Source organism: Rhinolophus ferrumequinum, chromosome 15, assembly GCF_004115265.2.
Source record: "Rhinolophus ferrumequinum isolate MPI-CBG mRhiFer1 chromosome 15, mRhiFer1_v1.p, whole genome shotgun sequence".
Classification (NCBI taxonomy): domain Eukaryota; kingdom Metazoa; phylum Chordata; class Mammalia; order Chiroptera; family Rhinolophidae; genus Rhinolophus; species Rhinolophus ferrumequinum.
In genome coordinates, this window is record NC_046298.1 from 180,827 (window position 1) to 193,347 (window position 12,521).

A 12,521-nucleotide genomic window follows, 5' to 3' on the forward strand; every position below is an offset into this window, starting at 1 on the left:
GGGGCGTGGCGATAAGGGCGAAAAACGGGGTGGCGGGGGCGGAGTGAAGAGAACGAGGGGCTGAGCGAGGAGGGGTGCGGCGGGATCCGCACAGCTGGTGTGTCGCAGACGTGGAGTGAGGGCGTCGGTTCGTAGCAACTGCGTGAAGAGATTATTTGACAGCTCCTCCCCTTCAGTCTCGGGAGCAGAGTGCGCGGCGTGGGCGGGGCAGCCGGAAGTGCACGCGTGCCTGTTCCGTCTGTTCCTGCGGTCCGCTGCTCCGCCGGCGCCTACTCCCGCGCAGTCTTTGTTCCGGTCTTCAGGCCGCCCGCCCCGCCCCTTGGCCGCCACCACTGCCCCCCGCCCGGCGCCATGGCCGCTGCGGCCGGGGACGGCGCGGTGAAGCCGCTGCAGTGCGCCATGAAGCTAGCCAACGGGGCCATCGAGCTGGACACCGGCAACCAGCCCCGGGTGAGGCGAGGCGAGGCGGGGACGGCCCCCGACCTAGGCCAGCCCGGTGGGCGTGGGCGAGGGCGGGGCCGCGGGGTGGGCGCCCGCCAGGACCCCTCCGGCGGCTCCGGGGCGCTGGGCTTGGGAGTCGGCTTGTGACCTTGGACAGCTCCCAGCCCTCTCTCAGTCTGCCCGTCTGTTCAGCGAATCGGGAACTGGAGCCGAGGGCTTATTTGTAAAGGCGATACAATAGGATTGTGAAGCAGCTTGCAAATTATATCTGGCAGACCATTCGATGTGTATGTGCGTTTTTCTGGGCAGACACTAGATTTTATCAGATTCGCACAGGGGAGGGATTCCAGAAAAGGTCAAGTGCGGCTTGTTCGTGCTGTGCCTGCCCAGTCGCCTTGGAGCTTGTTGGGAAGGACGTGCAGGCGGGGGAGGGTATGCCTTGTTGCCCAGAATGGGTGTTGAGGAAAAGGGTGGCGACCAGGTGGAAAAGCCGGCTGAGCCACCCAGGGCTGCCCAAAGAGAGGAGGAGGCTGCGTGAGCCTAGGAAAAGCATCCCGGTCCTGAATCCCCTGCTTTTCTCAAGTCGGTTTTCTAGGGAGGCAAGTGCCCCTACGAACCAGATATTATTCCCGGATGCATTTTAACCTTATCTCTGAGGTGTAGACTTTGAGAACTAGGATGCAACAAAAGAAAAAACAAAACACCATGCTGTGGTCCCCAACGCCTTGAGCTGTCAGGGTGCCCTGGACAGAACGCTCACACCCTGGGAATGCAATATTCTGGAACGCAATATTCTGGTGCCCTGGACCGCTGCGTGCCCAAGCAGTGCTTATTCTGCGGTTCAGGGAAGGGATTTCCCAGGGCCTCAGCAGGAAAGTGGTTCTAAGATATGCAACATCGCTCTTTCATTAACTCCCCACCCCCAAAAGCTTTTAAAGCCAATGACTGACTGAATGGCCTCTGAGTTGCACAGGAAGGAAACTTGTTACATAATGAAAAATGACAGCAACTGTCTAAGTTACTTCCCTGGCCCCGGAATGACAGTCAGCTCCTTCCTGTGCTGGGAAAAAGGGAAGTGGGTGGTGGGATGGGTACCAGCTGGGCAGCTTCGCCTTCAAGTCTGGAGAAGAGCGACACTGCCCCAGGCAGAACATCACTGATTAGACTCGCTAATCAGTGACCACCTCAGGCTAGCTGTCAGGTGTCTCAGAGATAAGCAGACACCACTGCTCCTGTGTCTGCCTGGAGGGCACCAGGCAGGCGTGAGGGAATCCTTTGCCTCTCCTGGCCTAAGCCCTGCCATTTCTCTTCCCTGGGCACAGGAGGCATATACAGAATACCTGAGGAGTATCCACTACATCTCTCAGGTGTTGCTGGAAGAAGTGGAAATCACCAAAGGTACAGCTCTCAACCTCACTGCTACTCCTGTACTGGGCAAATTTTGGACACCTTAGCCCTTGGTGGCTCCCAGGTCTGGGGGTGTCCTGTATCGTACGGGTGGGCACTCAGTTAACATGACCTATTGTGCTGTGATGTGGGAGCAGAAAGGAGCGGGTGCTGTAAAGGGAAGGAGATAGGGTGGGGCATGACCAGAGACCAGAAGGCGGATCCCAGCCCAGGTAGGAGTTAGCTGAGCATTCCCCACACAGGGACGTACAGAAGCCCTGAGGTGAGAGTGGTACAACATGTGAGAAAGGGCGGGCAGGCTGGAGAGGGTAAGGGGCAGGAGGGCCTCAGGTGGCAGCTCCTACAGCACGTGTCTGCTGATAGGAGCAATCTCATGGGGACAGGATGCAGAACACCAGGGGGCGGGGCTGAGCACAGCCAGAGGCAGGGAGATGGGGGAGGAAGCTGTCTCTGTGAGGTGGCCCATGTCGACCGCAAGGCCCACCTGGAGGAGAGGCAATAGGTGCAAGTGAAGCCCTCAGTGGGGAGAAAAGACCCAGTTGGGTAGAGAGAGGGCTCTGATGGTCCAGCCAAGACAATGGGACAGTCAGTCAGATGCTGGGCTGGCCAAGCTCTCAGAGCGCTCACAGCATCAGGAGGCAAACCCAGGGCAGATAGTCAGACATGAGGAGAAGGTGGGCTTGCCCAGGGATCAGAGGTTAGGAGGGGCAAATTTGCCCGTTTTTATCTCAGCAAGAATCTGATTAGTGATTGAGGTGATGGTGACCAGCCTTTTATTCTTTACTCCCCAGACGATGGGGAAACCATGCCCCCAGACACCTTGAAGATGCTGAAGCTGGCAGAGCAGTGTCTGGAGAGGGCTCAGTCAACAGCTGCCAAGCTTGGTGGGTCTCCAGCAGGTTTTCCTGGGGCATACCCTCAAGTCTGTGCCTCCTCTGTGGAATGTGGGGCCCTGTGCTGACTCCCGGCTCTCTGTCTTGCAGGGAAAGCATGCCTGAAGCCAGCCATGCCCGTGGCTGCTCCTGTGTCCTTGCCTACCAGTCGACACCGTCGGGTGTACTCAGATGAAGGGGGGAAGCTCCTCCCATTTCTGCCACCTGAGATCTTCCAGAGGCTTCAGGTGGTCGAGTCTCAAAGCTCTAAGAAGTAAGGCGGGGCAAAATGGAAGGTGGAAGGAGTCTGGGTTTGGAGGCCAGGCAACAGTGAATTTAGTTAAAATGGGTCCAAGGGTGAAAATACCCATGTGCCTGGCAGAAACAAATGCAAATTGGCTTTGGAGAAAAGCACTTTCAACTTTCATAAAATAAGTGGCACACAAAGATAACCAAGCACAAAAATAAACAAGGAATGCCAGCAGAAAAATACCTACAGAGTCTTCAAATACAGTTAACAGACACATTATGAAACAACCATGCTCTCCATATTTAGAGAAATAAAAAAAGAAGTTTGAAAATACCTGCAGGAAACAAGAAACTAAAAAATCTGACCTAGCAAATAAAGAACCAAGTAGAAAGGAAATTAAAAATACCAAAATTATTTTTAAAAACTAACTGGAGACAATAACAACAAATTACAGTTGGCCCTTGAACAACAGGGGGGTTAGGAGTGCCCACCACCCATGCAGTCGAAAATCCAAGTATAACTTAAGTTGGTCCTCTGCAGATCGACAATACAGTTGACCCTTAAGCAACACAGATTTGAACTGTATGAGCCCATTTATATGAGATTTTAAGTAAATTTTTAATTTTAAATAAAACCCATGTATGAGTGGACCTGTGCAATTCAAACCCGTGTTGTTCAACAGTCAACTGTACATGCTCCAGTAAAAATCCATACAAGTGCACAAAATGAGTGGACAAGTTTATAACAGCAGAGAAGACATAGCTGAAGAGTGAATTAGTAAATTGGATAAGAAGTCAAAAGATATCCAAAATGACTCACCGGAAGAAAAACAAGACAAAATTTGAAAGGGAGATGGAATGTCTAACATACGGTTATTGGAGTTCCAGAAAAAGAAAGAAAACAAGACAGGCACATTTTTTGAAGTCATAACAGCAATTTTCTAGAACTAATGAAAGACATGAAGACACAGACGCAAGCATCCCAAGTGGGATAAACAAGGAGGCCCGGCTCCTGGCCACACTGCTGCCATGCCTCACAGGTCACTGCTACTCAGGAGGTTCCAGGCATCTCCTTTCTGCACACACGCACACGACTTCCACCCCAGGACAAACCTTCCTTCTCCCTTCCATGAGAGCAGGAAGATAGGTGGGACCCAGAGCTTTGGAGGTGGGCGGGTGTGGGTAGCTGTTATCCAGTGGACATGGTTCTCCCTCCCTTTTGTGGGTTGCAAACTAATCTGTCTGGCTCAGATGGTGTCTTTATAAAGTTTCAAGTCGTTGGCAAACACAAGTTATTTGCGTAAAGGTCTGATGTCCAGCTTCCCTTGAAGTCAGGAGACCTGGCAACAGTACACTCACCTTTCAGCAGGGCAGTGGCCTCCAGTCCAGCCCAGACCTGCTCCCTCCTTTACAGTTCCTGCCTGACCCCATCCCAGCCTCCTCACTTCTGTTCTCAGGGCTAGGTCAGGAAGGGTCCCCAGAGCATGCTGGGGTTCCTGGGGCCTGGACAACAGCTTGTAACCATTTCCAGGGAGCTGACACCCCTGGAGGAGGCCTCCCTACAGAATCAGAAGCTGAAAGCCACATATGAGGCCCGGATGGCCCGCCTGGACCCCAGCCAGGCCACGCAGAAGACATCGCTGGTGAGCGGCCCCCGGGAGGCTCTGTGTTGGTGGGGGAAGGAAGCAGGCCTTATTCCCTCCTCCCCTTCCTAGACTCTGTCCCTTCAGCGGCAGATGATGGAGAACCTGGTGATCGCTAAAGCTCGGGAGGAAACAGTATCCTTTCTGCCCATCCATTCTTGTTTTGAGGGGAAATTCAGAATGTGACCTTGAGCTGAGAGAGAAGGGAGGGAGTAAAGGTGATGGGGTTGGGGTGTGGGGACAGAATTCTTCCACTTCGGGTGAGGCATGTCCGCAGGGGATGGTTCTTGCACAGCCATCTTCTTCTCGCGCTCTGGGCCTTTGCACAGGCCGGCCCTCAAGGCCACCCTTTGCACCGGCTCCTCTCCATCCTTCAAGTCCCCTAGGACTTGCCTTCCCTCACTGAGTGGGTGCCAGTCCTCCGGCCATCCTGCCTCCTCCAACCCTCCAGTCTGGACAGTACCTCCTGGGGGGCCGAGGCAGCGCCCCTGCCCGGTGGACCCTGTGTCTGGCACAGTGCGCTGGGACGGCCGGGAATGGGGAAGGGGGCCCAAACAGACGCGGCCTTAACTCTACCGCCCAGCTGCACAGGAAGATGGAGGAGCGCCGGCTGCGGCTCCAGGAAGCCGCCAACAGGTGCGTCTCCTCATGCCGGTCTCCGTCTCAGGGCAGTTGAGGATGGGTGGGGGCACCCGCTTCCGCCGGTACAGCCTGAGGCCCCCAGTCCCGTCCTTCCTCCCCAGGAGGTTCTGCAGTCAGGTCGCCTTGACCCCGGAGGAGCGGGAGCAGCGAGCGCTCTACGCTGCCATCCTGGAGTACGAGCAAGACCACGTGAGTCCCGTGGGCGCGGGTGCGAGGGCCGGGGCTACGCGCTGCAGCTCCCAGGGGCGGGGCTAGGGTCACCTGTGGTTCCCACCTGTGGTTCCCAGGGCGGGGTCCTGCAGGCCTGACTGCTGGCATTGGGTCTTCCCTACATCCCATGGAGTCTATTAACAGGCGGGGTCTGCTGGGGTGCAGCCTGGGCGGCGGTGTGCGAGGGGCAGGGCGGGGATGGGGCATCCCATCGGGGAGGTCCTGCCTCGCTCTCCTCCAAGGTCTCCTGTCCTGCAGGACTGGCCGAAGCACTGGAAGGCCAAGCTCAAGAGGAGCCCTGGGGACCTGTCGCTGGTGACCAGCCTGGTGTCCCACCTGCTCAGGTACCAGGGCCCTCAGCAACCCCTGTCTCCCCGCCGCCAGTCGCTGGTTGAAAGGACTAGAATGGAAAGAGGTGAATGAGGAGGGCTGGCTGCCCCAGGGCCCGCCCCCTTCGCACTGAGGGTCTTTCACTGGCATTCCTCTGCCTTCTGGGAGCGGTGGGTCAGACTCTCTGCGACGTTCGCTCGCGAGGAAAGAATACATGAGACGCTTCTCTGGGCGGGTGGATGTGAGGTGGGGGGGCGTCCTGCAGCGCGCCCGGCGGCCCCACGCACGTGCCTCTCTTCTGCTCGCAGCGTGCCCGACCACCCCATCTCGCAGCTCCTGAAGAAGCTCCAGTGTGCGGTGTACCGGGCACTGTACCCCGTCGTGAGCAGGGGCGCTGCGGCCGCCTCGGCCCCCGGCTGCTGCTCCCTGCCCCCGGACGCCGACGGGCTGCTGGCACCTGGAAGTCGGCGGCTGCGGCCGTCGCAGAGCCTCTACTGCATGCTGTGCCCCCCGGAGCCCAGCTCGGCCCAGCGGCCCGCGGACGGCCCCCCTGCCAGTCCCCCCACACCCCCGCTGCACCCGGGCGCCCCAGACAGAGGAGCGGAAGGCAGCCCTAAGGGGCCTCCCTCACCCCTGGCGGGCAAGGACAGCTCCTTTGAAGACTTGGAACAGTTCTTGGCTACTTCTGAGAGGTGGGGCCTCGGCGCTGGGGGGCAGCCTGAGCCTCAGACCCCAGGGCTGAAGGACGAGCCGTTGCTGGAGCAGCTGAGGAGCACCGTGGAGGACATACACAACGCCATCGGTGAGGGCGGGCCGCGCTCCCGCAGTGCAGGTGGGCGGGTGGGCGGGGGGGGGGGGGGGGGCGGAGGCTCTCTGCGTGGCAGCCCGCTAGCCCTGACCCGCACAGTCCTCCCCTCCGCGTCGGCATCCAATGGCCAAACCCCCTGCGTAGCAGACAGGCTCGCACCCAGACTCCCCGCCTCGGCCTCCGGGAGCAGCTCCGCGGGTCTCCCTCCATCCCTCGCAGCCTCCTCACTGGGCTGCACGACCCGCAGTCTGGTCCCTGCACTGTTGTGTTCAGAGCCTCTGGGGGCCGGGTGGTCCTGGCTGTCTCATTGGTCGGACTCACCGTCCTTCTAAGGACTGTCAGATGTGTGGTGTCAGCCTGGTGGTGACGCTGGCTCATCCTCCAGCTTTTTCCATTTTGAGAACAGTGTGTGGGTTCCCTAAGGGTTGGAGCCCAGAATGGCAGGTGACTTCCAGATCCCTTCCAAGGATTTTCTAAGCAACAGCGAGGGAGGCCTGACAGTAGTGCAGGACCTTCATTCTCACCGTGGGCCCCAGAGCCTGTGGCAGGTCCGTCTCCTCCTCAGGTCGGGCCCCCATCTCTCTGGGCCTGAGATTTCTTGTCCAAAGTTTCTCAGGGTTCCTGCAGTGTGGGGTACAAACCCTTTTCAGAAAGAGCCCATTCTGTGCTCTCCTCCCCAGGCCTGTCTCCTTGGCCCCTCAGGAGCTGTGTGTGACCCTGTGAGCACCCAGGGGTAAGGGTCCAGACTCCTCACTGTGACCCTAGGCCACACGGACAGGGGCACGGGGTGTAAAGAGGAGTGGAGGGAGGGCCAGGCAGAGCCCTCTCCGCACTGACCAGGGCGCTAGCTGTGGCCCTGCCCACACTGAGCCTGGCTCTGGGTGAGGCCTGTCTGGGCACTGCAGGCTGGCTGGGGGTGAGCTCCAGGGGCTGCCAGCCGGACCCACAGTGCCATTGTGCCGGCTCTGCCCCCGGCAGACAGGCTGCTCTCGCTGACACTCCTGGCCTTCGAAGGCCTGAACACGGCTGTCTCCAAGGACCGCTGCCTGGCCTGCATCGAGGAGCCTTTCTTCTCCCCACTGTGGCCCCTGCTGCTGACCCTCTACAGGTGCTCCAATCCCCTCAGGGCGTTCCCCATTCACATCCCTGGCCGGGCTCCATCCCCGGGGTATACCTGTGACTGCTCCCAGCGGGTGCTCTACTCTGAAGCCATTTGCTACACCCGCCCTAGCATGATTTGGGCAGCCCTGCCTGGGTCCCCTGAGCCTGGCCTCTCTGCCCAGGAGTGTGCACCGGTCCCGCGAGGCCGCCCTGAGCAGGAGCATGGAGCTCTACAGGAACGCACCTCCGGCCGCCGTCGGCATCCCCACCAAGCTGCTGCCCCAGAACCCCGAGGCCGCGGGGACCAGCGCCTACCCCTACTGTGCCGCAGCCCAGGAACTGGGGCTGCTGGTGCTAGAGAGCTGCCCCCAGAAGAAACTGGAGTGTATCGGTGAGGGGCGGAATTTGCCAGGAGGGAAAGGGGACATCAGGACCGGATCCTGTCCCAGAGGGTGGCCTGGGACTGTATGCCTTGTCTCTCAGCTGTCTGTTCTTCTCCTGTCAAATGGGGGGGGTGTCCATGGGACACAAGTAGTGCGGGGGAGAGCGATGGCCTTGGAAGGGATGGTCCACTGATGGTGGTGGGGCTGTAGTCTGAAGGCCTGGGACCGACGTCCCGTCCCTACCCCACTCCTTGCTCTGTGCTACAGTGCGTGCCCTGCGGGTCATCTGTGCCTGTGCTGAGGGTTACTACCGGGCCCAGGAGCCTGCGCTTGAGGCTGGACCACAGCCGGGTGCTGCTGCCATGTGAGTACTGAGAGGGCATGGCCTAGGGTGGGCGCTCGGTGCGTGAGGGCTGCTCACAGGCCTGGGGGGAGAGAGAACCGTCCCGCCTGCCCCGACACTGGGACCAGTTTTTTTACCCCCCCCAGCGGTTCATCATCCAGGAAAGCACAGCCCGTTTCTACTTCTCTGGGTCTCTTAGGGGTCAGGGAACCCCTGGCTAATCTGATGAAATTTAGGCTTGCTCATCCCAGAATTCCATGCTTGGTCCCTCAGTTGTACACCTGGGAAGCCACCCCAGCCCAGTAACAAGCCTATTCCCTGCACTGGGGTTCCTACATGGTCCTTCCTCCACCCTCTCGAGGTGGGGCGGGGCTCTTTTCCACCAGGATGCTGCGGTGGGGGGGGGTGGCTCTGATGCCTGGTCCTCAGTTCTGCCTCAGTTTCACCTGGATCTCCCTGTGGTGAGGGAGCAGGTGCCCACCTGGGCCTGGCTTCCCTCCGTACCTGCAGTGGCTCTGCCTCCTGTGACCTTATCCCAGGGACCAAAGGTCATCTTGAAGGCACCTGTCGTTGCAGCCTGGTGGGTGGGCTGTGGCTCACACCCCCACCCAGGGGTCTGCAGGTAGGAGTCAGAGCTGAGTATGAGGTCGGCAGGGAGGCGCTCCACCCAACAAGGTGAGAGATGCCACTGCCCAGGGCCAGGGTGCTGGGCCTCAGCTGCAGGCTTGGGCAGAGGGCGGTCCAGCCTGGCTCCCAGCAGCGCCTTCACCAGTTTACCATTTGGCTTCCCAGCAAGCACTCTGGGACTGAAAATGTTTCCCAGTCCAGTCGCAGCCATTCCCTAGCTCCTTCCTTTGGGTCTGTGTGCCTACAGGTGTGTGGTACCTGGCGGGCGCATGGGGACCAGGCCATGAGCAGCAGCTCATGCTGTGTGAGGCCTCCCCAGTCAGACTCAGGCCGTAACCTTTGCCTCCTTGCTTTTCCCAGAGACCACGGCCATGGGGTCTTTGGTTGGAGTTCACTCACTCACTCCCATGAGCTCACTTAGACGCCTCTTGCAGAGGGTCTGGGGTACCCGCTGTGCCGAGCTGAGTGACAGCCGATCTCAGGAGTGGGCAGGATGCCGGGTCATGGGTCATCCCTTCCATCAGTCTGTCCCCCAGGACGGGGCAGGTTTGTGACGTTGCAGCTGCCCCCGCCCCTTCACCATAGGCCTTCCTGGGTCCAGTAGCACAGAGGCCCATTCAGGGATGGCCTGGCTGCTCCTAAGTGGTCTGTTCAGGGAGAGCAGCCAGCAAGCCCCAGACCACTCCAGGGGCTGAGCTGGGGGCTCCGCGGTTTAGGGCTTGAGCAGCCCCACTGGCCCCTGGAGCTGACCGGCCAGTGTGCCTCTGTCCACCAGCGGCGCTGATGACCTGCTACCCATCCTGTCTTTCGTGGTGCTGAGGAGCAGGCTTCCCCAGCTGGTGTCAGAGTGCGCTGCCCTGGAGGAATTCATCCACGAGGGGTAGGGCCCCAGGGGGCGGGTGTGCATGTGGCCCACGGCCCCCTCTCCCAGCCCCTTGCACACCCCTCATCAGCACTCTGCCTGGGCTGGAGGACCAAGCCCTGAGCAGTGTGTGCCTGGAGAGTAGGCTATCCCCGACGCAGCCTCCCTGATAGCCCCTTTGGGACCTCAGCATCCGGGTCCTGCCCACTGAGGGCGGATGCCCCTTCCAGAATGCCAGGGGCCTCCTCACATCCCCTCCAGGTGACAGGCACTGCCCTCCACAGGTATCTGATTGGAGAGGAGGGCTACTGCCTGACGTCACTGCAGAGCGCCTTGAGCTACGTGGAACTGCTGCCCCGGGGGGCCCTGGGCAAGTAGTGGAGGACGGGACCCTGTGGACTGTACCCTGTGGACTGTACCAGGAGTCAGCGGCACTGGGGGCACGGCAGCTCCCGCCCCAGCGTCTGCTCCCAGGGGCTGGAAGAGGCCGCTCTGTTGCTGACTGGACGGGCCTAAGCTGGGTCAGCCCCCCAGCACCAGGCCTTGCCATTTCCTGTCCCCAGGGCAGAGAGGGGGCATGGGCCCGGCTGAGGGCAGGGCTGGTGCCGCTCCATTCTTCCCCTGTGACAGGCAGAACTCCCTGAGCCAGTTTCTGTCAGCCCCCTGCCCCCAGAGTCCTGGGGCCCAGGTGGTTTGAGGCTGTGCTGCTTGTTTATTGAGCACTGACCGGGCCATTCTCCCCTGGAGGCCCAGGTGTACCCAGGCATCTGCCGTGTCTGGGGGCTCTGAGCCATACTCCCACCCTTGGCAGAGGGCATTGGACAGCCTCTTCTGGGTCGCTGTGAACCCGAGGGTCAGTGTGTGCCAGCAGCCCATTGCCTGCTCTGACCCTCCATGCCCCCGGCAGCCACTGACCTGGCTGAGAATAAAGAGATCACTGATGTCTCCTTCCACATAGCTGCTGGTCCCCTCTCCCTGGCTGGGAGCACAGCCACCCCCTCTACTGACCAGGAAGAGCCAGACTCCCAGAGGCCACTGAGGTCCACTACACCAGGCCTGCCCCCCAGATCCTCTGCTCAGGAGTGGGGTAGCCCTGGGGCTGCACCCCCTGGGACAGGGCGCTCTGCAGGGTCAGAGGTGAACCCTGGGTCCCCACTCCTGTCTTCCCACCCCCCACCCTCTGCAGAGGAAGGCCCACGGCCCTGCCCTCAGTCTTCTGGTATTCTGCTTGTACTCTTGTGAACATGGAGTTCTGAGTCCCCCAAACTGGACATGAATCACAGGTAGCCATGGAGCTGTGGGCGGGGTGAGGGCAATGCCCCTTCTCTAGGCCTTGACATTGATGGTGCAAGGATGGGTGGAGGATGAAGTGCGCCTGGAGCCAAGCCTGGTAATGGGCCTGCCTATTGGCTTTGTGCCAGGGGCCACACCTGTGGGGCCGTCTCCTTGGCACCCTGCCCAATGCACTGCGGTCAGATGCGCTTGTGCTCAGGCCGCTGCTTGAGTGCAACCTGGGGCTGAGCCTGTGGCTCCTGCATGAAACAAGGACGAATAATTGATTCTTCACATTGGAAAGCCTGCAAGTCAATAAGAAAAAGGCAGGAGCCCCAATTAGAAAAATAGGAAAGGCTATGAACAGGCTATCAACAAAGGACGAAATAAAAAAAAATCAGTGTAAGAAGTCAAAAAACCAAGAAACTCAAAACAATAACAAGCTAGAACTCCATACACGGTGGACGGCAGACCTGGGCCAAGCTAAGTACTGACTGACCCTCTGACCCAGCTCTGCTCCTAGCTGTAGCCCCAGGTCATAGGAGAACATGTACACAGATGGAGTGGAGGAGAGTGGAGAGGAGGTAGCAAATGAGACCATCCCCGCTGTCCACAGCTGAGTGACAAGCCACCCAAACTCATTGGCTTGAGCACGCAACAGTTACTCACTTTGCTCGTGAATCTTCCATTTGGGCAGGGCCCATTGGGGACAGCTTGTCTCTGCACCCCCCACCCCCACATCGCCTTCCAGAGTGGGGTGACCCTATGTCCAGGGGTTGAGATCATCTGGACATCTGTCCACATGTTTGCAGTGGGTGCTTGTCAGCTAGGACCTCAGGGCTATCAGGTGGATTATGTGAGGCCTGCCTCAGCTTCCTGTGGCAGTTGTCACCAAGTACCACCAACCAGGAGGCTTAAAACAGCAGAAATGTCTTTAGAGGCCAGAAGTCAGAGACCGAGGTGCTGATAAGAGTCGTGCCCCTGGAAATGCTGGAACAGAATCCTTTGCCTGGTCCAGCTTCTCATGGCTCCTGCAATCCTGGCTCATAGCTGCGTCAGTCATCATATGCCTTCTCCCCTGTGCGTCTGTGTCTGAACTCCCCTCTTGTAAGGACACCGGTCACATTGGATTTGGGGCCACCCTAATCCAGTATGACTTCATGCTCACTTGATCACATCTGCAAAGACTCTATTTCCAAAGAAAACATTCCCAGGTTCCAGGTGGACATGAATTCTGGGGACGTTTGCTCAGCTGAGTGCAAGGCCTCCCCAGGTAGCTGCTGCCTTCCTGACAGTATGGTGGCTGGTTTCCAAGACAGCATCATCTCGAG

The 12,521-nt window shown here is 59.1% G+C and overlaps 1 protein-coding gene across 3 annotated transcripts; it reads left to right on the forward strand.

Moving 5' to 3' along the window:
• The first annotated feature begins 213 nt into the window (after positions 1-213).
• Positions 214-11,073, forward strand: VPS9D1 (VPS9 domain containing 1). Of its 3 annotated transcripts, none has more exons than XM_033128969.1 (15): positions 214-450; positions 1,764-1,839; positions 2,640-2,732; positions 2,832-2,994; positions 4,501-4,612; positions 4,685-4,747; positions 5,196-5,248; positions 5,356-5,443; positions 5,723-5,808; positions 6,103-6,626; positions 7,581-7,710; positions 7,886-8,094; positions 8,354-8,450; positions 9,832-9,936; positions 10,203-11,070. In XM_033128969.1, exons 1-15 carry the CDS (start codon positions 352-354, stop codon positions 10,294-10,296), a joined length of 1,992 nt encoding a protein of 663 aa, XP_032984860.1. In that variant the 5' UTR covers positions 214-351; the 3' UTR covers positions 10,297-11,070. The 3 variants fall into 3 exon arrangements, with proteins under 3 accessions (XP_032984860.1, XP_032984861.1, XP_032984862.1); XM_033128970.1 differs by having other exon boundaries at positions 6,103-6,596; positions 10,203-11,066; XM_033128971.1 differs by lacking the exon at positions 9,832-9,936 and having other exon boundaries at positions 10,203-11,073.
• The last annotated feature ends 1,448 nt before the right edge of the window (positions 11,074-12,521 follow it).